At 32.1% G+C, this 27,388-nt stretch overlaps 1 protein-coding gene across 1 annotated transcript in view; it reads left to right on the plus strand.

The window, feature by feature from the left end:
* Window positions 1-27,388, plus strand: part of LOC111705339 (uncharacterized) — a 58,310-nt gene that overhangs the window by 8,493 nt on the left and 22,429 nt on the right. The window contains exons 3-21 of the mRNA XM_023477838.1: window positions 798-2,003; window positions 7,064-7,167; window positions 11,452-11,559; window positions 12,520-12,640; window positions 13,639-13,787; window positions 14,913-15,046; window positions 15,222-15,337; window positions 15,530-15,713; window positions 17,155-17,227; window positions 18,684-18,790; window positions 19,959-20,071; window positions 20,931-21,004; window positions 21,964-22,073; window positions 22,362-22,426; window positions 23,037-23,145; window positions 25,000-25,092; window positions 25,551-25,629; window positions 26,246-26,301; window positions 26,958-27,065. Coding sequence (XP_023333606.1) covers window positions 798-2,003; window positions 7,064-7,167; window positions 11,452-11,559; window positions 12,520-12,640; window positions 13,639-13,787; window positions 14,913-15,046; window positions 15,222-15,337; window positions 15,530-15,713; window positions 17,155-17,227; window positions 18,684-18,790; window positions 19,959-20,071; window positions 20,931-21,004; window positions 21,964-22,073; window positions 22,362-22,426; window positions 23,037-23,145; window positions 25,000-25,092; window positions 25,551-25,629; window positions 26,246-26,301; window positions 26,958-27,065 — 3,109 coding nt within the window. The remainder of the gene's footprint in view (window positions 1-797; window positions 2,004-7,063; window positions 7,168-11,451; window positions 11,560-12,519; window positions 12,641-13,638; window positions 13,788-14,912; window positions 15,047-15,221; window positions 15,338-15,529; window positions 15,714-17,154; window positions 17,228-18,683; window positions 18,791-19,958; window positions 20,072-20,930; window positions 21,005-21,963; window positions 22,074-22,361; window positions 22,427-23,036; window positions 23,146-24,999; window positions 25,093-25,550; window positions 25,630-26,245; window positions 26,302-26,957; window positions 27,066-27,388) is intronic.

Below are 27,388 nucleotides of genomic sequence, written 5' to 3' on the forward strand. Positions count from 1 at the left end.
TTTTTTTCCCCAAAATATTCTTTAGTCTACAAATTCCAAGTAAAAATATCCGGTTTTTTACAGCCTTCATAAACCTTTCCTCTGTAATATCCTGAACCCGAGCAATTATATACGAACAAATATTCGAGATGAAATTCTTTTCAAGATTTTATTGATTTTAAGATTATTTTAGAGTTAAAATAATATGAAGTTTAGAGAACTGACGGATGTATTTTAGAATGAATAAACATGAAAGTAAAAAATTATGCTTTGTTTAAACCTTAAATGCGTTTTCACAAGAACAAAAAAATAATACAAAGTAATGATTTTTTCTAGTTTATCCCTCCTCGATATTTTTTTTTATCAAATTCAGTTCAGGAGCATTCAAAACCACCACGTAGACGAAAACATTAAGAGTTTACGTTTCTAGCAATTACTCCCATGTTTAAATAAAAAATGTTTATACAATATGAGGGTTTAAACATTTTATGTAATAAAAGGGACTGTACTCCCCTTGCAAACTGGCAATGCCCGATTCACAACGGTACCCTTAAACACTTTTTCTGATCAAGTATGAATCATCTATAAATGTATATAATTTTGAAAACTGATTATTTTCAATTGTGGTTTCTCTTCAACAGTGACTTGCGCATTAAAACCGTTTAAACCTAGACATACGACAATATCTTCCACATTATTAATCAGATAAAGGTTGTAAGGATACCGTTTTGAATCCAACTATTCATTAGTGCATGAAGGTTGACTTGAATCCCAGTCCCTTTAACAGGTCTTATTTATGTACTATATTTGTATACTAGGTGTACTGCTCCTCAGTACAGAAATGTCTACCAAGCTTCTGTATGGAGAAGAAGGTTGACGGTACATGTGCAGGAGAGAGTATTGACTGCTCCAAGGACACTTGTCTACTCAACTCATGCCTAGAGTTTATAACTCCTCGACCAAACCTAGAACCTAGGGTACCCCCAGATAACAAGGTGGAGGGAGGGCAGTTTGACTCTGAGACCATGAGGGAGGAAGGGCAGGCCAACCCTGACACCATGAGGGATGAAGGGCAGATTGACTCGGACACCATGAAGAAGGAAGGGCAGGCCAACCATGATACCATGAGGGAGAAAGGGCAGATCGACTCCGAGACCATTAAAGAGGAAGTGCAGGCCAACCCTGATACCATGAGGGAGGAAGGGCAGAAGGACTCTGAGATAAGGAGGGAGAGACGGCAGACTGAATGCAAGCTCGGAGAAGAATGGTGTCAGCCTCTGCTTGAGTGCTTGAAGGAAGGAGAATGTATTATCCAGGTTTGTGATGAGGAGAATGATGAGTACTGGTGTGTAAACCAAAATAAATGCACTTCAAGACTTAAATGTTCGAAGAAGAAGGATGCTCTCAACCGAACCGAAATCAAGGAGATATTCATCCCAGTGGACCCGGAGTTAGAAGGACGGATGTGTCCTCAAGGACAAGTTTATTGTCTAGAACTAGGAGAATGTTCTCCAAGCTGTGGTGTATGGGTTGGAGATGAAGACGATGAAGATGAACCAGGTATAATCAAATGTCAGGCTGGAGAAATTTACTGTATCCAGACCCAAAGATGCTCCTCGGACTGCAGGGTAGAGGACTGGGATGATGATGAGGATGAGGATGAATATTTCTCCAATATAGTTTCTTGTCCGCCAGGTATGATTTACTGTATGCAGTACAAAACCTGTATATTTGATGACCAGAGGAAAGAGGATGGTCTGAACAACGATGATGAAGATGATGAAGATGATGAACTTGAGTGTCCTCATGGAACAGTTTACTGCTTCAAATCGCAGAACTGTGAAGAGAACTGTGAAAGACCAGGACGAGCATTAGAAGAAGAGGACGACGATGAAGGTTTCTGGAGGACATGTCCTGCCGGACAGTCCTACTGCCTGGCAGTTCAAGCATGTGTTACCAACTGTGACTTCTTTAATCACCAAGATGAGGAGAAGGAAGAAAACGAGAGATGCCCATTTGGAACAGTAAGCCAGAGTTGTTTTATGTTTTGGTGTGTTTTTCATTTTCCGTGTTCAGTGTGTTATCATATTGTTTTATGCATGCAATACTAATTAATAGATTTATAGATTATTTACAGGGAATTCCTTTCAAGTTAGACTTCATCAGAGTTAAACTAAAATTGATTGAAAGATCAAGAAACTGATTTTGAACTCTCCGAAATTGAATGGATTGGATTCTAATATTTAACCTTGAAAACGTACTAATGTAATTTCCACTTATCTTTTGAAATGATCAGACGGAAAAAGTTGGTGGAAGGGGGGGGCGGGGGGGATTATAATTATTTCTATTGTATTTCGATTTGCTCGATTCGTTGATTGAGTGAATGTTCTAAATGTTACACAAAACTATAATTCCTTTCCAATCTTATAAAACCTTTCTTATTACAATAAATCCAGGAATCATTTATTGATTCATGGATTATTTTATAATATTTTGTACAACATGTATAATTTTTAGTGCACATAATTATGATTTTTTTAAAAAACCCTTTATTCATAAAAATAAAGAATAGAGTAGAAGTAGACTTTTCTGTAGCTTGAAAACCATATTAACTTAGTTTACCATTTTACTTATTACTTTCGTGTTTAGCTTGTCTGTCCAGTCGGAGATGAGACCTAAATATCAACCCTCAAGTTTATAAAAACCATTCTTATTGAAGACACGAAGTATCTTTTAGGAATATCAAATATCTAATCTTACTTAACTAAATCCTATTTGTTCTAAATTTTCCTTCTTATGCTATCAGTCTATAAGTCTTGGGTTTGCAATCATAGATAAAGATAGATTGCGCATAAGACAGAGATGTTTTAAAGATATTCCTATTATATAGATCAACTAGGTCGGTTGTGAACATTGGCTGGTCTTATGTCATTTAGTACTTGTGGTGTACATGAGTTCTGTAGAGAGAAATTTAAGTTAGTTTAGTCCTTCTCATGTCCTTCTTCAGTTCTCGTCAATACGATATATTTCTCAGTAAAATATTGTTGCTCAATTAGTTCCATTCCCGGAGTTATTTTACACTCTATTAAAACACCAAACCACCCCACTTATCATTGAAGTACACTTTGACCCCTAGAAGTATGAGTTCCCTGACTGTACAATTCATAGTGATTTTGCGTACATAAGCTATCTATGTTTATTTATTTATCTATGTTTGCAATGTGCACATAGTGGACTAAGCCAGTGGGGTCGGTCAAATAGGCCAGAATTAGGCCAGGTACTGTAAAAAGTCTGAACGCGCCATGGGAATATACTCTGTTATCTGGCAGGCCGGTACAAACTGGGCAGGTCCTGTTCGAATTCAAATTTACTACAGCCCAGAGTGTGCAGTAAAAAACAAAACCTTTCAGGCTTTTAATATCTTTGTTAAAAGGCTGGTGAATTAAGACATAAATACTTTCGCTTTTTTCCAAATTTTTACAAACAGATTTATGATGCCACTTCAGAGCTGCAAACTTTTTCTTACATCTCTGATACAACTCATTCCTTTGAGGCTTTGGTACAATTTCTTCTTTTTACCTTACAAGAACAAGATTTTAGGCAAAATAAGGATTTAAGTCTTTGTTACAAACTTTGATTTTCAAATCCCTTAATCTTTGACGCCTTATGGTGTAAACCTTTAATATTTCATTCTTAAATTGTTTGATCTGACAGAAGTTCAATTTTGAAATAAGGTTAACAACATTAGGTTGCAAAGATATAGGGATTTGAAAAATCACAGTTTGGGGCAAAAAGTGATTTAAAATCGGGATGAGAAACAAAATTCATGCAGTCACTGGAAATGTAAAGAATCACCGAAATATTGTTTATAAAACTTGATTTGTAGAAATTCAAGTGTTTTGTTCCTAAATTAATCGTTGCACTCGTACATGTAAAGATGAAAAGAATTAAGCTTTTGTCACAATCCTTACATCTTTATAATTTGATGGTGTAAACCTTTGATATTTCAGACTTAGATTACATAATCTACCAGAGCTGAAAACTTTAGAATGTGATATCCTTAATCCTGATCTGTTAATTAATCTGAGTCTAAAACTAAAGAACGAAAAGTTTTGACTTAAATTTTAATTTAATTTAAACCTGAACTTTAACCGTGAGGTTAAATATTTAACCCTGTGGTTAAATATTTAACTCGCCGCGATCGACGAGTTAAAATTTAAACACAGAGTTATTCCCTATTTGCATATCATCATTCAGCGCGGTAAGCGGCATTCAACTAATTACAATATATTTAAAAGTAAAAACCTTGATTTAATAAATTTCACGTTTTAGATTAATTAATGTTTGCACGTAAGTAATTTAAAATTTCAAAATCAGCTGATTACCAATAGTTACATAATAATTCTTTTCTCTGATTGGTTCAGATTTTCCCGGGAAATTCAAATTTAAATTTGAGAGAGTTTAATATTTAAGTAGCTATTCATTATTTTACAGAACTTTTAACCTCGAATTAAAATTCGCGCATTCTTGGGGAACGTATTTTATCTTTGATTTTGTTGGTTATTTTATCGTTAGAACAGACAAGGGTCAACCCAGACCGAAATATATAAATTGTCGAACTAACATCTACATTATTTCCTTCAAAGAGGATTGGTCCATCATCATCATCATCGAATTTTATTATATTAAAAGAATTTTTGTGAGTAACCCAGTATACGGATGAAAAGGAGTGTTTTAATAAAATCGAACGGTTCTTAAATATTTAAAATCTCCACAGAAAACCTCCAGAGAACGTGGTTTGATCACAAATTCACAATCTGCCAGAGTTTCAGTAAAATTCAGTAAAGTGTATGAAATATACTATTGGTGGCATGTTATGTACGTTCCTGACATATTCCTGCATTCTTGACCCAATGTCTTTCATGTTAATTTAAAATTAAAATATAAACTTGAAAATTATTAATGAAAACTGATTTAAGTACGACAGAGCCTGAAGCGGAATACAGAGTATCGTAATGAAACCCGTGGCTGAATTTAAAGAATTTGAGCGGCGGTTTAAATTTAAGCCGCGGCTTAAATATGGTTGGTTCCACTTAAAATTGTATCGGAAACCTGGTTTCATGAATAGGGTCAGGAAGTTTTGTAGATACCAATATTTTAAAAGAAATATTCTTTAAAATCTCTTTTTGGTTTCTGATTTCTTAAAATAAAATCTACGGAAACTTATCCACCCCAAAAAGAAAACTCGGAAGTTTCGTTCAACGAAACTCTCTTAACTTTCCGGCTCTGAACACGAAACAGTTTTGTAAATGTCTAAACATAAATCTTCAATGTTTCACCAACTTTTTCTTTCTTCCCCTGTCTCCCTGTAAAAGTTTGGAACGGAGTCCATATTGGAACTCATTTGTTCTGTGTTTTACATAAAGTAGACGAGGAGCCAAAATAAACCTTTCCTCCGAATAGTAAATCAAATGATGGGGGGGGGGGGCGTGATCGCCCCCACTATTTCCTCTTACATTCGATCACACACATACGTATACATAAAATATTCTTATTCCAGCAATATTAAGTTTTTATTTAAGCCTAAATGTAATAAACAGAAGATGGAGAAACAAAACAAAAAATTTATAAAAGATCATATTTTTTGTAACATTTTTTTTTAGATCTACAATATAGACACTGTAATAAACAAAACAAACTAATTTATACCAGAACGTTTTTGTTATAAGTCTATGCTTTTTTACATATATAAATTGAAAATCTATGACATACTTGCATGTTGCATGTTATTTTCTTAAATGCAAATAACTTTCACAATTTTTCATATTTTATAATAATAAAAACCAACGATAATATTTCCCAAAAGTAAAAAATGTAAATAGTTAATTAGTTTTAATTCCAGAGAAAGCGTATATTTTGTAAAAATTGACATGAAAACTTCCCTCTCTAGCTGTTTAAATATATATAAGGCTAGATCACGTTTTTATCTTGCAGATCTTTCTTTTAACAATCAATAATGTTCAGCATTGTGTAAACAGTAAAACACAGTTCACGTACATAATTATCCATAAAGAATGAGACTGAAAAGACGACCAAAAACTTAGAAAAAATTACAATCACATTTGTTAAATTAAGCCGTCTGCCTCAGCATATAATATTTTAATGATTTGTCATATAAAGAACCAAGTTCATAATTGCAGGGTATCATGAAATTAAAGAAATAGACAGTATAAATTCTGTACAGTCGTCTCTGAAGTCTCATTTTTTGCTTGTAACTCTGTACATTCACACCATAGAAATATAGACACTAATTCAGCTAATCAACAGCAATTTGATTGTACATTTAATGTGTCATGTGTAATGATATACGCATCGTTGTGAGGCCCGTTTTTAAATATTCAAACTTTTCTTTTTTTTACTTTCAAGAGACTCCACAAAAATTTGTTATATTTAATCTTTTTTGAATTGTATGCTTGAAAAGTAAGCTTTTTGTATAAATTAAGCAAAGTAAAATTCGACTAAAATTTCAATAAAACAATTTTTCAAAACGATTAATTGTAATTTCACCTTTCAAACTGTAAAGAGATGAATGTTTAGCAACAAACCTAAAAATGATGTCCATCAGTAGTCTTAGGATGTCATGATTTTTTGCATTTTTTGAAACATTCGTACTGCAAGGTAACCTACCCTGCAAGCTTAATTGTTTGATAAAATTGTAGAATTAGTTTTTTTTTTAATATATTTGAATATAAATGCATTAAAATCCCATTCAGCAATCAGCAAACTTTGCATCATAATGCACTATATTTACACGATATGGATGTGCACATTTTTATCAGATACATATTTTTTCAAGTTTAAAGAGTATTTTATTTCGACATTTTCTTCCATTGTTTCTGAAACATAAATCCGAAAGTCAATTTTCAGGGAAACCACTGTAGAAAATAATTAATTTTCAAAGAATAAATGATGAGTATTTCATGTATTACTATTCAGACAAAGTGTTCAATGGCAACTCTGTAAATCTTTGAAGGAAGAGTCACTTGAAATTTGGCTTACAGTCCCTTTAATTAATTGAATTCAGGTTTATTGCCTGGATATAGGACGATGTGTACCTGAAGGACTGGGCTGTATTAATGCAACCCTGGAGGAACAAGATCTTGGAACATGTCCACTTGGTCTTCTCAGGTATTTATTTCTCAAACTTTCCAACAACATCATGTTGCTTTAGAACTCAACAAGGTCTTGTGAATCCTCGGATATGTAATATTTTCTCCTGGATCCCTGTAATGAAGAAATTAAATGGTTATTACCGCCTTTTCAACAATTAACACTATTAACCCATGATTCTCCTAACTGCGGGATGTTAGGTTACTTAACGTCCTTCAGGACAATAATGTAAAATACCTACCGCGCTGCCAAGTTTTCGTGAAAAAAAATCGTGAATTTTCACAACTAATTTTTCGGCAAATTAAAAATTTTACTTAGCAACGGGTTACCCAGACCAAAAAATATGCGGCGGATGTTTTGTAGGAAAATTCGTCTAGGGAACCCTTGCATGGTAAAAAAAATTTCCTTGAACTAAAACTTCCCTGTAAAGTATTAATATATTAATCATAACTGCAAGTTTTTCAAGAGGTGGCCCAAGGATATCCCATGTCCTTCCACTGCCCTTACGAAGCAAAGGGTTGATGGAAAACATGTAATGAGATCTAATGCAAAAATTTATTTTATGTTTAAGATCTCGTTTAATTGAAAACTAGATTATTTCCCAAATGTTTCCAATGTTTTTGTTTTTTCAAAATACAAAGGAATTGAGTCTTTGCAACAAATCCCAATTTTCTAATACCTATATATCTACAACCAAATTATGTAAACCTTTGATATAACAGAAGTCATAGTTCGAAATTCTAAGGTCTACAACATTGGGTTGTTAAGATGTAGGGATTTGAAAGTTAGAGTTTGTGGCAAAGTTTCAATCCTTCTCAAAGGGTTATAAAAACAAAAACAAACTTATTTGACCAGATAAAGGCTCATCCGGTTATATAAATAAAAAAAATTAAGTCCCCACAATTTTTTGTTCAATCCCCGAATGCAGCATTAACTTATCAGTCTCTGCACAGAGTTACGAAGTTTTCAAACTTTAAATTGCAAAGAGAAAAGTCTATATTACAAATCTATATTATTCAAGATAACAGATTCAACTAATGCCACCTTCTGATAACTTGAAAATATATTTTTTTTATATATTGTTTTGTGTTTTTGAATTTTATAAATTCTGATTTGCTTCATCTTCTTGTCATCGTTTCTATCTTCTTCCTTTTTTTCTTTTCCTTCTGTTGACTGTCCCTGATAACTTGAACGTGATAATATATCAGTTAAATTTTTTTCTTCAAAGGATATGAGTCTTTGCCACAAACTCAAATTTTCGAATCTTTATATCTTTGCAGAATGATGGTGTAAACCTTTGATATTTCAAACTTAGATAAATGGATCTTACAGATTTTATAGTTTGAATTATCTGAGGTCTACGACATTAGGTTTCAAGGATATAGGGATTAGACATTCAGAGTTTGTGGGAAAGACTCAATTTAGAATATTTAAAAAAACTTTGTTGAAAACTTAGACTAAGTAGAGATAGCTTGCTGCCAAGGTCATAAAACAAAGAATAGTTTATTTTGAAATAAAATATATTCAGTTTTATATTCTTACCTTAAAATGATAGTTTTATTATGAATAACATTATATAAGTGATATCTACGACTTTTGTGAAAAAGTTTTTAAATTTTCTCTTTCTGTTCATGGAAGTAAATAGTTTTCGGAGAACCTGAGAAGAGATTAGAGAACTTTATAGAGCTAAGCTTGTCTCGAATATAAAACTTCTGTTAAACTCTGAACATACTAAGTATCAACACCTTGGAGGTTTATCAATAAATATATGAAAACTAGCTCAAGTGCCCGGCATTGCCCGTGGAATAACATTTTTTGTTTGAAAAATAGTCCAGGTTAAAAAAGAAAAATTAGATTTTGGAGAAAATTATTTTTTAAATTTTTTTAGCCTATGTTACCCCCAGTGTGTACCCGTGGGTTTCCAAATAAAATGATGTAAATCATTCGGTTTAGCCGTTTGGCCAGCTATAGCTAACATATAAATTTACATGAACGAAGAGCTTCATTATATAGATTACAATACCTTATCTAGAAAAATAATTTCCTAACCATTAAAAAATATCCAGAAAATATCAAAGAAACATTTTAGCCTATTATTTTTTTTTTATTTTTTTTAAATTAATTAATATTTGGAGATATAAAATATTTGTAGAGGTACATTTTTCTTGAAGCTTGTATAATTAAATACAATATTTTACACACACCCCACTCCCAGCAATAGTTTCCCCATCTTCTCAATTACAAATCTTGAAAAGTTCAAAAAAGATGATGATCAACAAAAGAGAAAATTAAGGAATTTGGCCTGATTTCTTTATTCAAAAGTAAAAACTTAAACCATGTTGAGATTTTTTCCCTAATCAAATATTTTTAATGAAAAAGTGAATTATGGAATGTATGGATTGTTCCCACTTCTTTATTTTAATTTTTTAAATTGATATTTTTGTTTTTAGATTGCTCGAGCTCAAAATATATAATTATTGAAATGAACATTTTCTGGTGTGAATTTCACGTACAGACCCTTGTAATATGAATGTACTTTTAACATGAACAATGGCCTTTAATATAATTTCTTGTGGATGACATATTATTTTCTATATATTTTCTCCAATACAGACAGAATAATGGGCTAAGGAGAAGTCAAGGAAAATAAATATTAGAAAGTCGATTGTGTTCAAAAAAAATGATAGAAAGTAAAAAAAAAATTTTAGAAACTTGAATTTTAGAATTTCGAAATAAATGCATAAATGCTGCCACTGTGGATGATTTAAGTGGTGTGTTGTTCAGAAATTAAATTTAGTAAATATTAAACCGTTGTTGGTTTGGGTTTTTGATAATTTGTATTATATACAAACTAGCTGAAGTGCCCGGTGTTCCATGTGGAGTTATGTAAAATCAAATTTAAAAAAAAATTCTTACAAATTTTTTCTCGAATTTTTGAAGAAAGAACATTTCAATTTTTTATCCTGTCACCTCCACGAGTGTCATCAAAAAAATGTCAGCCCATTCAGTCTAGCCGTTTGGCAGTCATAGGGAACATGTGTAGGAATGTCTTGTTTTATTTTTATATAACAATTATACTCCGAACGGGTTTTTTACGAGGAAAGGTTTTATTTTACTCAAGTTTAACGATTTGAAAATAGGAGTGTGTTGGGGGAGGGGGGGGGGGTTATCTGTTCTACGGTTTCTTTTATCGTACATTTTTAAACATTCTTAATTATTTGTCGAAATTTTTTTTGGCTTATTTTATCTCTTCCAGGGAATATATGTATATTGTTACTAGCTTGGGGACCCAGCGTTGCACAGGGTACTCATATTTATTCCCGCCGTTTACCCGCACTTAGCCGATTTTTACCGGGAAACTAACTTTTTGCTATAAAAGTCGATCCATTCAACTTAGAATATCAAAACCAAACTAAGAACATCCCATTGGTTCTCCCGAGGTCCCCAATCCAAATTTGAGGCAAATCGGTTCGAGGGTTCCTGAGTTATGATCGGAAAAAACAGACAAACAGACACCCAGACAAACAGACAAATAGACAAACAGAGATTACAACTTTATATATGTATAGAATGATATTGTAGAATTTTCAATAGACCGTAAATATCAATTATGATTCTATATGCAGTAATCTACATACATTTACATTTCCTGACTTCTCATCAGTCCTCGAAGATAAAAAGCTTTGTCAGGCTTTATACAACAATATTCTTTTATTTCTTCCATTATTCGAATAATAATTTCCTTTTTTTCCACAGAAATTCGACTTTTATTTATAACAAAATTCATCTTTTTTATCCGAGGTTCACACCTTACATTTGGTTGAAAACAAATTTAAAGAAAAGGACTGCCGACCTTTCAGCTCTTTTTTCATCCCTTGAAAGTTGGTTGGTTGAACTTTTAAAGTACCGGTAACGTAACTGGTCCTTTAGGTAATGAACAAGTTCACTGCTAACTAAACAGAGAACATTACTGGTACAACTTTGTAACCTAGTAGCTCCTCGCGGTTTGATTTTATGCACAAGTATGAAACAGCATATTTATTTGATTACATATTACAAAATTTAAAACATTTTTGTTCTTCTCAAACTTTAGAAGTTATAGATTTTAATTTTACGTGTTATTTACTTCATTTACTTATAATAGCTTGCCAAGCGACTGAGCCGAATGAAAAGCCGTTTTTAGGGAACCCATGGGCACCATGGGGGGTAACGTAGGCTAAATTTGTTCTTTCAAAAATCGATTTTATTTTTCTTTCCATTTGTTACCTTAAATTTCTAATTTTTTTCATCTATCCTATTCAGGTGTGGAACGACGTGTGCTGAAGATTGTTGCAATGAGGAAATATCCCCCCTAACCCAACCTGATTTCTCAACATGCATTCTTTCAAATCATTGTTCACAAAATCAAAGGTATCACTTTTTAATAATGTGTAAAAATAATAAGAAAAAATAATGAATAATGTAAGTTTGAATTATCAAAGGTTTACAACATCAGGTTGATAATATATAGAGATTAGAAAGTTTGAGCTAGCGGCAAAGACTTAATTCCTTTACACAAAAATAAGAAATTGAAAGTTTTATTTTGTAAAAAAAAAAATCCAAATTTGAGAATTTTTAACAAAGAAAAAATACTGAGTATATTTCGTTGAATAGAATCCCAAGATAACGATGTAATATATTGTAGAGATATTGCAAGAAACTATAAGATTTTCATGGGTGATTTAAATTTTTAAACGATCCTAACAATAATCTTTGTTCATTATTCGAACCAGGATGTGCATGTTCTCACGTTAAAATCGAGTAATATTTTGCCAATTACTCCATTTGAACTTAGGCTAGAAATAATGTCGTGATTGTCGAAATGTTTGACGAATAATTTTCAGAGTTTTAATGATTTTATTTTTAGCATTCATTAAAAATACATTCAGTTAAATCCAGAACTTAGGAGACACCGAAATAGTTTATAAAATGTCGTTTTCCAAACCTACTGATATAGGATTGCAGTAAACATGTTTTTTTAATTTAATAAATAAATGGAGCACCTTAAAACTGTTCCCCTTTATGTCATGGCATTCATTTATTTTACAATTACTGAGATTAAAGTATAAAGTATAAAAACCGTCAACAAATTGTCAAAAAGACATTCTATAAATTCTTTCGATGTCGCAAATGTTGTACAAACTGTATAATAACCCAGTCCATGAGAACTAAAAAATCCGTTATATTTGAATTCTTAGGGATGTTCATCATTGTTGTGTATCTTTTTCAGAAACCCGGTTGTCATTGTTCACAACAATAGACAACCCCGGAGAACAAACATTCAGTTTTATTTAAAACTCTAATCTAAAGTTTTAAATTTATTTCTTACAGTTGCTGTAAAACAGAAGGGTCTAGATATTGTACATCAAGCAACATTTCATCAGAAGAAACATATTTTACTCAGCTAGAGAATACTTGCTCCAGGATACCTCCAGACCTGCTCACAGTGCAGGTATATCTAGAGAATACTTACTCCAGGATACCTCCAGACCTACTCACAGTTCAGGTATATCTAGAGAATACTTGCTCCAGGATACCTCCAGACCTACTCACAGTTCAGGTATGTCTAGAGAATACTTGCTCAAGGATACCTCCAGACCTACTCACAGTTCAGGTATATCTAGAGAATACTTGCTCAAGGATACCTCCAGACCTACTCACAGTTCAGGGATATCTAGAGAATACTTGCTCCAGGATACCTCCAGACCTACTTACAGTTCAGGTATAGCTAGAGAATACTTGCTCCAGGATACCTCCAGACCTACTCACAGTTCAGGTATGTCTAGAGAATACTTGCTCCAGGATACGTCCAGACCTACTTACAGTTCAGGTATAGCTAGAGAATACTTGCTCTAGGATACCTCCAGACCTACTCACAGTTCAGGTATAGCTAGAGAATACTTGCTCCAGGATACCTCCGGACCTACTTCATGTCTATCTAAAGAATACTGACTCCAGTATATACTGCTTAAGGATACCTCTATAGACCTATTCATGGAATCAAAGTTCGGGATTTAATTTATTGCGTTACCAAAGATATTCATTCTACAGAATTAGTATTTTTATGAATTATATTTGGTATAATTTAAATTTTAATGCAGAATGGAAAACTTAGTAAAACTAATCGGATAAAAATATTTTGATCCCCCCCTGAGCCGGAGAAACTTATTGAAAATATTACTTAAGGTTTTCAATGAATACTTAAAAATTAGTTCGCAAATTAAAATAAACCTTTAAAAGTTGAAGGAGTAGAACACATGAAAATTGGATTTGTGTTATATGACAGGAACTAAAGCTTTCCTGCCTCTTCCTTCCATATCCTGTATTATATAATATATATAAATGGAACCCATTCAATTTAAACACAAAAATATCATTATAGAAAAATACATGTAAAAGCAAAGTCAAAAACAATTTCCTGAAAATATAAAAAAAATGTTAATTGTTCAGATGTGTCCTGAGACCCCTTCTAGTTGTCCACCTCTATCTTTATGTTGTGGAGGAGAGTGTAGAGGTATTCCACTACCTCCACCTGGACCAGGTTCAGGTTCAGGAGAGGACGGAATAACCGGCTCTGCAGGATGCAGGAGAGGATTAGAGTAAGTACTATCTAATCTCGGAGTAAATATGATGAGACCACTCTCGGAAATTAATAATTTTAGAGTTTTCATTTTCATAAACCCACGCCATACGTGACACATTTTCTTTGACAAATAATAGACATAAGCTTTAAAATCTGTTAGAAACTTTTCTGAACAAAGTTATTTCTCTTGTTGTTACTAGATCATCTTACATGAAGGTGCCATTATTAAACCAGTGGGGTGAGGTGGGGTGGGGTGTTTTAGTAGAGTGGGGTACACCCAGGAATAACCAGGAGTAAGATGCATACGGTTTCCTCTATATTTCAAATTTCAAATCAAACGCGTTTTGGTCTAAAATTCAACAATACAGGAGTTGTTTGTTTTATACTTTATCATTTAAAACACGCAAAAAGTATTAACGAAAAAGGGCGAAATATTTATGTTTAATAGATTAAATTGTGATCGAAAGTCCCAGTTTTCTGGAATAAGAACAGAACCGTTAAATCCACGTGGGTGGAGAGTGTCAGATCACTGAAGTTAAGCACACTCGTCCACAGCCAGTAACTGGATTGGTGTCCAGAATGGTGTTCACTGGTTCGATTCCCGTACTCAATACTAATAATAATTTTTAATGTTTTTTTGTATTGTCATTTTTTGTTTATTCAAAATTCGTACTCTGGCTTTTGTTACTGTGATCGCATTTTTTGTAAATTTTTCAATTTAGCAGAGTTAATATCGTCTTCCTTCATACACGGACAAAATCCACGAACAAGATAATATAAATCTACAAAATAATAGATTTTAAAAGAAAAAAACGAAAACTACACATACTTCTCCTCATATATTTTATTCTTTTCTAGATTGAGAAACAAGCGGTGCGCTGCGATACTCCACCGTTTACCCGCACTGGGTCGTAAATTGCGATTTTAGCTATTTTTTCCTATAAAACTACTGCCACTCAACTTAGAATCTCAAAACCAATCTAAGAACATTCCCGTGGTTCTCTTTAGTTCCCCAATCAAAACTTGAGACAAATTGGTAAAGGGGTTCATGAGTTATGATCGGACATACAAACAGACACAAATAGATTACTACTTTATATATAGATGTGAACAATGAACATTCATTTGATGAAATGTTTAGATATTGTGAAACCTTGAATTCGTGTGTTGACCCACTGGCTTGGAATTGTAGTGTATCCTGTGGTCCCGGATTAACTATCTGTTCAGAAGGCTCTACACAAATATGTTCCCCACCAGGCACTTCATGCACAGGAAGTACGTACGTCATGATTAACATAAAGGGCTTCACACTTAATTTGAAGTGACACATTTCCCAATAGAAACAAGAGGCTAATCGATCCAAGTGTTCATGAGTTATGATCGGACATACAAACAAACAAACAGAGATTACTACTTTATATATATATATATAGATTTGTAATGTTTTTAGATACAAGTGCTTGGACGGTTTGGATGTTCCCCGAACCCAATGTTCTCTCTCATAAACCTGTTCAAACAGCTCTCTACCAACTCGGAGAAAATTTTAAAAAAGTTGCCAAAAACCAGGTACAGTCTATAAATGTTTTTTTTTGTATTGATAACGTAATGATTAATGCTAATTATAATAAAACTAATATAAAAAGGTGACAGCAATAATAATAATCATTACAATAAAAATATATTGAAAAATATTTTTATAAAAAGAAAGATAAATATATACATGATATATTGATGTATCAGGCTTGATATTATATTAAGGTTTACACTGTGTTAAACCTATCTACTCCGGATAGCAGCAGTAGCTGGGAGTATGGAACCCCGGAGACAGGATGGAGTAAACTACAACCCGGAGTAAACCTCACTTCTAAATCCTTTCTCCAGCTCCAGCTCTTGAACAGTTCTGCTCCGGGTGTAGGCTTTCTTAATCTTCTTGAGAATCCAAGTAAAATATCTATTTTTTATTGGTTAAACCGTTAAGAACTTTTCCACTTTTGGTAATTTTTAAACAGGCTCTTTTCATCTTGGAAATAAACGAAATAGTCTCAAAAATCATCCCTTAAAGGGACAGTAAAGGAAAAATGAAAGGGGGTATGGGCTGAAAGCTAATCACTTTAGCTCTTGATCGCGACCCATGAAAGTTATATCTGATGCTCCTATCTCGAGAAATTGATATAAAACTGTGTCAAATATATACGAAAATTAATATATATACAATTTTGTATAAAAGTAGTAGGTTTAAACAGATCATATTCAGCAAATAAGCAACCAATCTGAAAACGATGATATCCCAGAGAAAGCTAATTGTAAATTAGGTTTACTTTTATATTTGTTATTTCTATTTTCAATAGATTTCATTCATAATATTATTTTTACGTCCGTATTACTTGACCAGAAATTCCAACAATGGCAGTGCAGTAAAGTGGTCACGTGATACAGGCGGAGACAAGTGACCAGTATACTGCTCTGCCATTGGTGATAGTTCTGGGCACGTGATTTAAGTTTCAGATTTTCAAAATTTTACATACACGAATTTTCGTATAATTTTAATACAGTTTTATATCAGTTTCTCGAGACAGGAACATCAGATATAACTTTCATGGGTCGCGATCAAGAGCTAAAGTGATTAGCTTTCAGCCTATACCCCCTTTCATTTTCCCTTTACTGTCCCTTTAAACTTTGACTGCGATCAATTCTGATAAATATTCATGTAACTACATTTTCTAAGAATAGGTTTTATTTTTTCATTTAATAAACAAAATCAGAATATTAAAGCTGGGGTTTATAATAAGATTTTATGAGCTTCCAAATCTCATAAATCCTGTTTGATCCTAGGCTTATAAAAATAGATTTATTACAAACAAAAAAATAACATTCTTTTCTTATTTTCTTATTATCATATTTAAAAAAACTGAAATTACCTAACTCACCATGTATTTACAGTTTAACCATTCTTTTTTGAATAATTAATGAAATTATGATATTGCAAGGTCGTATTATGAGGCGGGTTCTACAGTTAATATATATTGCTTCGGTTGTATAGAGAGGCGGGTTCTACAGACAATACATATTGTTAAGGAGTTCTAGAGAAGCGGGTTCTACAGACAATACATATTGTTTAGGTGGTTTAGAGAGGCGGGTTCTATAGACAATACATATTGCTTAGGTGGTATACAGAGGCGGGTTCTACAGACAATACATATTGTTTTGGTGGTATTGAGAGGCGGATTCTACAGCCAATACATATTGTTCAGGTGCTATTGAGAGGCGGGCTCTAAAGAAAATACATATTGTTTAGGTGGTATTGAAAGGCGGGTTCTACAGACAGTACATATTGTTTAGGCGGTATTGAGAGGCGGGTTCTACAGACAATACATATTGTTTAGGTGGTATTGAGAGGCGGATTCTACAGACAATACTACCGGATCTATCCCCTCCTCTTGTAAACATACCAACAAGGCAAATTGTAAACAATACACAATCAAACAATGCTCCATTAAAAACTCATTTAATTAATTAAAGTTTGAGTAATCAAGTATATTCTTTTTTCTATTCTATATTATGATAAACAGGCTAAGCGACTGAGCAGTGGTTAGATCAAGCTAAATTAGGTTTGCTGTGTCCTGTAAATGCTTCGACTCCATGCTTTGTGGTTTAAAATACTATTTTTATTGATGGAAAAAAATTTAAAAACAAATTTTGTTTAAACAACTTTTTTTTCTTTTCACATAATTTACACATGTATATAGTGCTAGAGATGGGCACGTTCCACTTTTTTTCGTTCGTTCGTTCAAAATTTTGTTCCCAAAAAATTGTGCGTTTTTGATTTTAAATCGTTCATTTGTGTTTCTTTTTCATTCATTTAAAAAATGAATTTTTTTCCTCATTTCTCTGAACAATTCATTTTGTTCGTTCACCATTCGTTTCTTTTCTGAACGACCCCTTTTTCCACAAAAAATTTCGTTCGTTCAAAAAAACACAATGCCCATCTCTACACAGTGCAGGTCCTGAAGATTCAATTCCCAAACCTCAATGCATCCACAAGTTTATATAAAACCTGAAAGAAGGAATAGGCCACAGGGGAGAATGAAATCTATTTCTATTCTGGGAAATATATGGATAAAGGGTGGGAAACAGGAAGGGTTAAGGAAACAGGGAAGGTTTTGGAACTAGGGAAGGTTGAGGAACAAGAGAAGGTTTTGGGATAAAGAAAGGTTTAGGAACAAGGGAAGGTTGAGGATCATGGGAAGGTTTAGGAACAAGGGAAGGTTGAGAATAAAGGGAGGTTTAGGAACATTGGAAGGTTAAGGCACAAGGGAAAGTTTAAGAACATGGGAAGGTTTATGAACAAGGGAAGGTTTATGAACAAGGGAAGGTTTAAGAACAAGGGATGGTTTAGGAACAATGGAAGGTTTAGGAACAAGGGAAGGTTTAGGAACAAGGGAAGGTTTAGGATCAAGGGAAGGTTTAAGAAAAAGGGAAGGTTTAAGAAAAAGGGAAGGTTAAGGAAAAGGGAAGGCTGAGGAACATGGGAAGGATTAAGAACAAGGGAAGTTAAGGAAAAAGGGAAGGTTGAGGAACATTTGAAGGTTTAAGAACACGGGAAGGTTGAGAAACATGGTAGAGGTGGGAAGCATGAAGTAGGTTGTGTGAGGGAGGGAAGGCACCCATCTTTTCGTCCGAACCGTACATTTATTTCGAGTGTACCGCTGAATACTTTTCTTTTCGTTTTATTGAGGTCAGTCAACGGGATTAAAAAAATAAAAGAATAAAATATGAAAAGAACTGAAAAAAAAACACATTTTGGTTGAACCCCGCCAGTCCTGTAAATCATACTAAACAAACAAGTTGTAAAAAAGCTTGAAGATGATTTATTTACATATTGTTAATTTGTTTACATAATATCTGTGTTCAGTGGATTAGATGTAGATGAGGATACACATAAACCCATCAGTATCTCCAGGAAGATGAAGGTCAATGAGAATATGGACGTCAAGCAACATATTGTAGCTGTTCAAAAAGGTTTGTAATTCAGGGTTTACTAGATTTTTTTACAATTTTACAAATTAATAAAACTCATTTTTTTAAAATAAAGGCTTTTATTGTCCTTTTCCCATTCTCTAGTTTGAAGTAAAATTAATATTTTGTTTAGTATCATAAAATTATTATTATGTTTAGTATCATAAAATTAATATTATGTTTAGTATCATAAAATTAATATTGTGTTTAGATAAAATTAATATTATGTTTAGTATCATAAAATTAATATTATGTTTAGTATCATAAAATTAATATTATGTTTAGTATCATAAAATTAATATTATGTTTAGTATTATAAAACTAGTATTATGTTTAGTATCATAAAATTAATATTATGTTTAGTATGATAAAATTGATATTATGTTTAGTATCAGAGGATTAATATTATATTTAGTATCATAAAATTAATATTATGTTTAGCATCATAAAATTAATATTTTGTTTAGTATTATAAAATTAATATTATGTTTAGTATCATAGGATTAATATTATGTTTAGTATGATAAAATTAATATTATGTTTAGTATCAGAGGATTAATATTATGTTTAGTATCATAAAATTAATATTAAAAGGGGGCATCTTACAACCCCTTTAATTTATATTGCATTCATGGATTTTTACAATTTTTGCAATTTTGCTTTTTATTTAATTATTTTTTTCTACCATGAAAAAATCTAAAGGAGGCAATATTTTCCTTCCCCACTCTCAAACTGACTTTGGGTTTTCAAAATGTGAATTGGACTAATGTACTGGAAAATATCTGATGATTTAGGAATATGGTATTTAAGGAAATCCAACATTTATGTGCTTGCCAAGTATTTCATATTGTTGTGGATTCTCTACTTTAAGAACTTCACAAGTTTTGTTTGCCAACTTTAGGGACAAAAAAGTATCTGTGTCAAATTATCAACTTTATACTTTTTTTAAATATAATTTTGTATTAATCCATATAATAAAGCTCTTCACTCATTTATATATATTTAAATGTTAGCAATAGCTGGGGACCAAATTGACTGAAATTTTTTTTTCAAGATGGAATTTTTTCTTTAAATAAAATTTTTTTTTGAATTTCACGACCAATGCCGGGCACTTAAGCTAGTCTTTTATAATTTTTTTGACTATAAAAAAATCCTGTATTCTATTTTGTAGTGTACCAGGAGTGGGTTCTGTTATCTGGTTCCAGGTTCCTGGATTTACAGCTAGAGCATGTAAACAACATTCTTAGGTTCCTCAAATCAGGAACCAGGACTTTAGGGGTTCAGGTGATATATTATTCTTACCGCCTTTTCATCAACATTATCGACCGATAATTCCCCCAACAGTTATTTTACGTCCCTAGGGACAATTAAGTAAAATAAAAAAGTTTTCGTGAACAAATTTCTACATTTTCATCTCAAAAGACAATAAAATTGTGTACAACTATCTTTTCAGGATATAAAATTGTATTTAACCACGAGTTCCTTCGACCAATTTTGCAAAAAAACATCCCTCGCTGCGTTTTGTTGGCAAAATTGGTCTTGGGAACCCTTTGTAAAGTATAATTTCCCTAGCTTTCCTTTAAAATAGTTGAAAATAATGAAAAGTCGTAATCAAATACTATATAGTTCATAAAAAGAGTACGCACATTAGAGATACCTTAAATCATGAGAATATAGGGTGAAAGGATGAATTAAAGGAAGGAAGAAAGGAAGGAAGGAAGGAAGAAGGATGAATGAATGAATGAATGAATCAATGCAATGTTAGGAAACCAAGAATTAATTCCTCTCTGACTGGAATCATTTGTCCAGTTCTTTATAAACCTGTTTCTAGGTCAAGAGGCCTAACCCACAAACTCACAAGTTTATTTTAAGAAAATGCAATGTTACACACAGAAGATGAAACTTCAGAGAGGGGTGTCTGTTTCCTTATATTCATGATATCATGTTCTCTTCTTTACAGTATCATCCTTTGTGGGTAACCCTGTATTAAAATCGGATACCTATTTCATCGGATATCCCCCTTTTTAAATGAAGATATACATTCGTTATCCTTATGCACCCTTGCATTACATAAAAAAATATCAGTTCGCAAATAAATCGGGGGCCGTGTTATTTTTTGAGAAATCTTAATTATTTTGTTTAGATCCGATTAGTGGACTCTGTTGAGAGGTTGAGTGATTACAAATCTAAACTTTATTACTCAACAGACGGACGAAAGTAAGTTGTATTTCTTAAACTCAAGTTTTCTTAAAATTTAATTTACTCTTTGTAATATCAACACATTTAGTGGTGGAGCGAGTTTCAGAAAAAAAACAATAGCATAATCATTGTTTATAATAATAAGAGAGTTTCTTTTCCTTGGAATATTATTTTTACGTCTTAAACATTTATGTACTTTTTAAATTTCCAGTATAATAAGCGTGACAAAGGTTCTAAATATCTTCAAACAGACACTAAAAACTCGGAATAAGAATTTCTGTATAAAGGGTTTGTAAATGTATTTTTATGTGACACTCCATTGATAGAGTTGTATGCTCTGTGGTATCCATAAAAGTTTTGACTGATCGTGTATGAATTAGATATCCATTTCTATGCTTTTAAAAACAATCTTTTTTTCTCATTTATATTGCACAAAAGTGTCTTTCACACTTCTTGCCCTAGAAACAATGTAAAAATTGTCAGAATTAAACAGTTTTCAACTATTATCCTTGATCAGATTAAGGTTGTCAATAGGGTATGTCCATTTATTTATGGAGAGTCACATAGATAATAACAAGAGTGCATTTAAGAAATTAAATAAAAAGAACACTCTAATTCTCATATCTTTACAACCTGATGTTGTAGACCTGAGATATTTAAAAATATGAGTTCTTTTAGATCAAAGTTTGAAATATTGTAGGTGTACAACATCAAGTTGCAAAGATATAAGGATCAAATTAAATATGGCAGGTTCACCCCATCAGAGTTTTCAGTTCCTTTTTACACAACTAGCTTGGGAATTCAGCTTTGCCCGAAAACAACATTCTCTATAGAAAAGTTTAAATAGTTTCTTATTTCTAAACCAAGCTAAGAACATTTCCGTGCAGTTCCACCGAGTTCCCCGATTTTAAATTTGTTGGAAATTAATGACTGGGCAATGGACATATTTGATATATATATAGATATATATTGTCTAGTGTTGAACTGGTAACACCTGTATCCCAACCAATCCTCTGGTTAAAGAACAACCCCAGAATCCAAATTGTTCCGGAAAAAGACTTTAATGGTGAAGTCGTCTTCAATATAGGAAAACTGTTCATTTTCTCAATGTTTTGGAAGTTTTTATAGAACTTGCAGGTTATCCTTGAGAGCAATTTAGTTCAACTTTTATCTTAGAAGTTTTAATTGAATCCGAACTACTGATTTATAAAAACACTCACAGTACAACCTTAATTAATATAGAGCAAAAATAGTTTTTAGACAGTTTACAACTATAATTTTTTTTTTGTATTGTCAAATTTATAAATCTTTCTGAAGCTTAAATAATATTCAATTAATGAAATTTCCAAAATAAAATGAATGTCTTTGGAAACAGTTCCCGTGGCTCTGGACTGGATGAACAAAACAGTTTTTGGAAAACCGAAGAAAATCCGCGTTCAGGTTGGAACTTTCGTAGATTTGGTTTAATTGGTTTATTTTTAGCGAATGTGGAACATAACCAGAACTCTCCATACAACATAGTGAACTATAAAGCTTGAATGGGATGAACAGATGCACACATTTAAAAAACTGGGTCAACTTTAATATGTCGTAACGCCTTGAACTTTGATTTTAGCTTACCAACTCACTTGAATGTTTTTGTAGCTCTAGAAATGTACTTCATATAACTATGTTGCAATTTTTTTTAGCATCAGTTAAAAAGGAAAAATTTGCAAGATTCTGATAGATTTTTGCGTAAGAGCTTCCAACCTTTATATCATAGTGCATGCAGTGGTCTTGCCCAGCCTAACCTTATATATTTCTTATGTTACTTATGACAAATATTAACATGTGACATTTTATTAACATGTGACATTTTCTTACGTCCTTTTCCAAGGGCTGTTTAAATATATAAATTAATTTTTAGCCACATTTTTCACAACTGTGAAGTTAATAAAGTAAAGAAGTTTTAGCGTTCTAATGTCAGTCGTTTTTAAGTTATTTAGAAAAACACATAATAGTTAATAAGATCATTGAACCAAGGACAAACTGATTTTTATCTTTATAAAAGGTTTCCCCTGTCAATGATGTTCCTGTACCCCTGGACTCACCTGGAGAAGATGTTCCTCTAGTTCCCTCTAAGCTTCCTCAGGACGGGTTTCTGGTCAGGGATCTTGCAGGTATACCATACTTAACTCTTGTAATTTGAGTCTGAGCTGCACCAGCCTTTACTGGTCATAGGAATAGTAGATACAGAGATTACTGGTAATAGGAATAGTAGATATAGAGATTACTGGTCATAGGAATAGTAGATACAGAGATTACTGTAGTAGATACAGAGATTACTGGTCATAGGAATAGTGGATACAGAGATTATTGGTCATAGGAATAGTAGATACAGAGATTACTGGTTACAGTATTAGTAGGTAAAAAGCCTAAAGATTAGTTTTAATGATTGTCAACTATTTCATTATGGGTTTCCTATACTTTCATGATTGAGAAAAGAAGATTGACAGAATAGTTTTTACCACTTTTGCTGCGGAGTGCGAACGTAAAACTTTAATGCAAATAAATTAATTTAAAAGCCTTAAATATAGGAACTGAGTTTAAGCCACAATTAAGCTCTGGCTTTTATATCCCTCTAGTATATATATATGCAACCAGCCATTTGATATATCAAACTATGAATTATGTTAGATCCAATAGTCCAAGTTTTAAATATAAAAGATTGCAAAAAACATTTTATTTCGATTCAAGAACTCATGGTTCCTTACCGAGCTGTCCTATATATTTTTTAAAGATAGACTCTACTTCACTATTAATAATCTCAACTAATTTACAGAAAATACGCCGGTCAATTTAATCATACTTTATTAAACCACGCCAAGAACTGACATTGATGAAGTAAATTTGGAAGCCAAACCAAATATTATAAAAGAAGATTAATCTCCTATCAGAAATTATATTGATTAAACCAAAGTTCTATTCCAAGTTCCTTCAATATCATGAAACATATAACTTTAAGTTAATCTAATCTTTGGTTCTGAAGAGTTGTAATTAAACAAGAGGATTCAATTATCGTGTTCAGGTTCGTTTGGAAACATTTAAGGTATTTTGTGTTTAAAAACTCTTCCCAAGAATCTCAGATGCAATCCTGTTTTAGAATTTTATGCTTGATAAGTTTGCTTTTTTTAGTTTATAGAACATATTTTCTTTATACAAGGATTTTAACCAAAATGATTTTTAAAGACCATTCATAAAAACTATTTACTTATTGTTTTTAATAGTATCTTTGGGGTCAGAGTAAAAAATGTTGCGCGATGTAATAATAGCAAACTTATCAATGCATAACAATTTGAAACAGAAGCAACATCCGTAAAAGTCTAAAAACTTTGACTTTTCAAAAAAGAAGCTTCACTGTAATAAATCCGACAAGAGGAAAACTTTCCTTATTCAGCCAAATATGAGAGCTATGTTTGACTTTGAGAAAGCACAGATTCGTATCTTTTATAATCCACCGTATAAAAGTTGAATATTATTAAAATTATCTCTCATCGAAAGCTAAAAAAAACATACTTGTATCAATAAAAGGTTGTATGAATATAAGTCAGCTGTTTAAATTTTGCCGTTCAAATTCTATTAGGTTTGAACTAATATTGAGAGTACAGATCTTGGTGTTTAGGATTGCACTTTTCTGATATTGAGAGTACAGATCTTGGTGGTTAGGATTGTACTATTATGATATTGAGAGTACAGATCTTGATGTTTAGGATTGTACTATTATGATATTGAGAGTACAGATCTTGGTGTTTAGGATTGTACTATTATGACATTGAGAGTACAGATCTTGGTATTTAGGATTGTACTATTATGATATTGAGAGTACAGATCTTGGTGCTTAGGATTGTACTATTCTGATATTGAGAGTACAGATCTTGGTATTTAGGATTGTACTATTCTGATATTCATAGTATAGATCTTGGTGTTTAGGATTGTACTATTCTGATATTGAGAGTACAGATCTTGGTGTTTAGGATTATACTATTCTGATGTTGAGAGTACAGATCTTGGTATTGGTATAATATATGCCCAAGAGAGCGACCTGGGAACATGGCAGTACAAATCAGGTATAAAATATACACTTAAAAAATTTATTATTCAAGAAAATTTCTCAAATTAGGCTCAAAATGTTCGTAATGTTAAAATGTGTGAGATAATCTGAACATTCTGCTCAGAATTTCGAGAAATATTTTTGCGTAATTTAAAATGACGCAAACTTACCGAAATAATTGAAATTCAAGAAAATATTTTTAAATCTTCAATTTAAATGTATGTGCACTTGAATTTACGAATCATAGATTAATAGCAATACAGATAGAACACTAGATGTCGTCTTTTCAAGATTGGGAGTTTCTCGTTTACTTAACCCAAAGGAGTTCTGCGCGGGCAGCGTTGAATAAGAAGACAGAGAGAGAGCATGCGCGTAATTCATTTGGGCCTCTTCATCAGGATAATTGTGAATGAAACCCCCCTAAATCTATTCTATCTGTATTGTTATTATTCTATGTAACTAATGCTATTGCAGAAGGTGGAGAGTGGACTGATATACTGAATATGACCTACTACCCAGTACCTACAGGGTTAAAACTACAACAATCATTTAGGTAAACCGTGAAAGGAATTGAGGTTTAGGTACAAACTGATATTTTCTAATGCAACCCAATGTCATAGACCTTGGTGTTCTGTTAGATCAGATAATCTAAGTTTAAAATATCAAAAGTTAATACCATCAGTTTTCAAATTTTAGTTTGTGGCAAAGATGCAATTCCTTTACCCACTGTTCATTTCTAGTATTTGTAATGTTGGGGAAAGCGTTTATATGGTTTCATGAATAATTAATACTTATGTAAAATTATCGTGGGAACCCAACTTTGCTTGAAACCTAAAATTTCTCTATAAAAGTCTTCCTACTCAACTTAGAATTTCTAAACCAAGCTGAGGTCATTATTCTCTGTCTTTGTGTCTGTATGTTTGTTTTATGTACGATAATAACTCAGTAACCCCTTGACCGAACTGCCTCAAATATTGTTTTGAGGACACGTTATAAACATTATATAAGAAAATTCTGAGTAGAATGGGTTTACTTTCATAGAGAAAGTTTAGTATATATAATTTTCATTCTCAACTATTCTCATCTATTCTCATCTATTCTTATCTATTCTCATCTATTCTCATCTATTCTCATCTATTCTCATCTATTTTCATCTGTTCTTTATCTAGAGGTGTTGTTCCAGTGTCTAAGTATATAGAAAAGCTAGCCTGTTCTAATCAAAAAGGTAACAAAATCTAAATTCTTTTCTAAAAACTATTTCCAAATTGATTTTACTTACATCTGTGGTTTCAGATGAAAAAATATACTGCATGTTATTGTGTATAAGTTCATTATAAAGATATTAAATATTTGGATTTATAAATTACGCTGTATTTGATTCAGTAAAGAAAATATTTTGTTTTCTGTACCATAATATTCTCATTATAAAAATTAATTGCTCAGATAAAGCACTTTAACGGAAAATAATTTCATTAAGTTCAATAGTACGAAGTGCTGGAGAGTCTAAGATATTTTTAAGAAAGTTCAAAATCAAGTTTCCTGAAGAACAATTACAAGCTTAATGAAACTCTATTAAAAAAATAAAAAAGAACATATCTATTTGAATAGATGGATAATTCTTTGCGTTTTTTTGACATACAGTCGCTGTCGCATATATCAATACAATGAAGACGACTTTCGATTTAAATTTTGATTTATATCAAGCTATTATATAGCATGGATGCACGTAAACATGGAAACAAAGAGAGGCTGTCAATTAAAAAAGCTTCTCTTTAATTACTTGTAAACTTGAAATTGGAAAACAAGCTTGTTAGCAATCAAAACAAAATATAATTGCCGACCACTGTAAGTTTTTTGTAATAAAAATTAATATTTTTTTAGTGAACGTATCTCTAACCGGTTCAGCGGATGCTGGATGTTGGTCCAGAATAAAATCCAAAAGTTGTGGTTTCAGAACAAGAGGAATTTCAACCATTCGCAGCTTTAAAGGTCGTATTTTCATACTTTGCTTGAGTAAAATTTAAAAATAAATTTTCTTGGAAAACACTTCTTTACATTTTTGTTATTTCATCCACTTATTTTTACAACAATCTTTTTAAATGTACGACTTTTAATTAATTTTTATTTCAAACCATTTTGTGAAAAAATAACAAATTTTTTTTATTTTATTTATCTGATCTATACATATTCATAAAAAAAATTTCGAAATAAAAAACTACTTTTTTGTAAATATAGGAATGTAAATGTAGGAAATCATTCATTAACTTTCTTTGTTTTTCTGTTCGTTTAATAAATATATTTTACGATCAAGC

This window comes from Eurytemora carolleeae, unplaced genomic scaffold, assembly GCF_000591075.1.
Source record: "Eurytemora carolleeae unplaced genomic scaffold, Eaff_2.0 scaffold320, whole genome shotgun sequence".
Lineage (NCBI taxonomy): Eukaryota > Metazoa > Arthropoda > Copepoda > Calanoida > Temoridae > Eurytemora > Eurytemora carolleeae.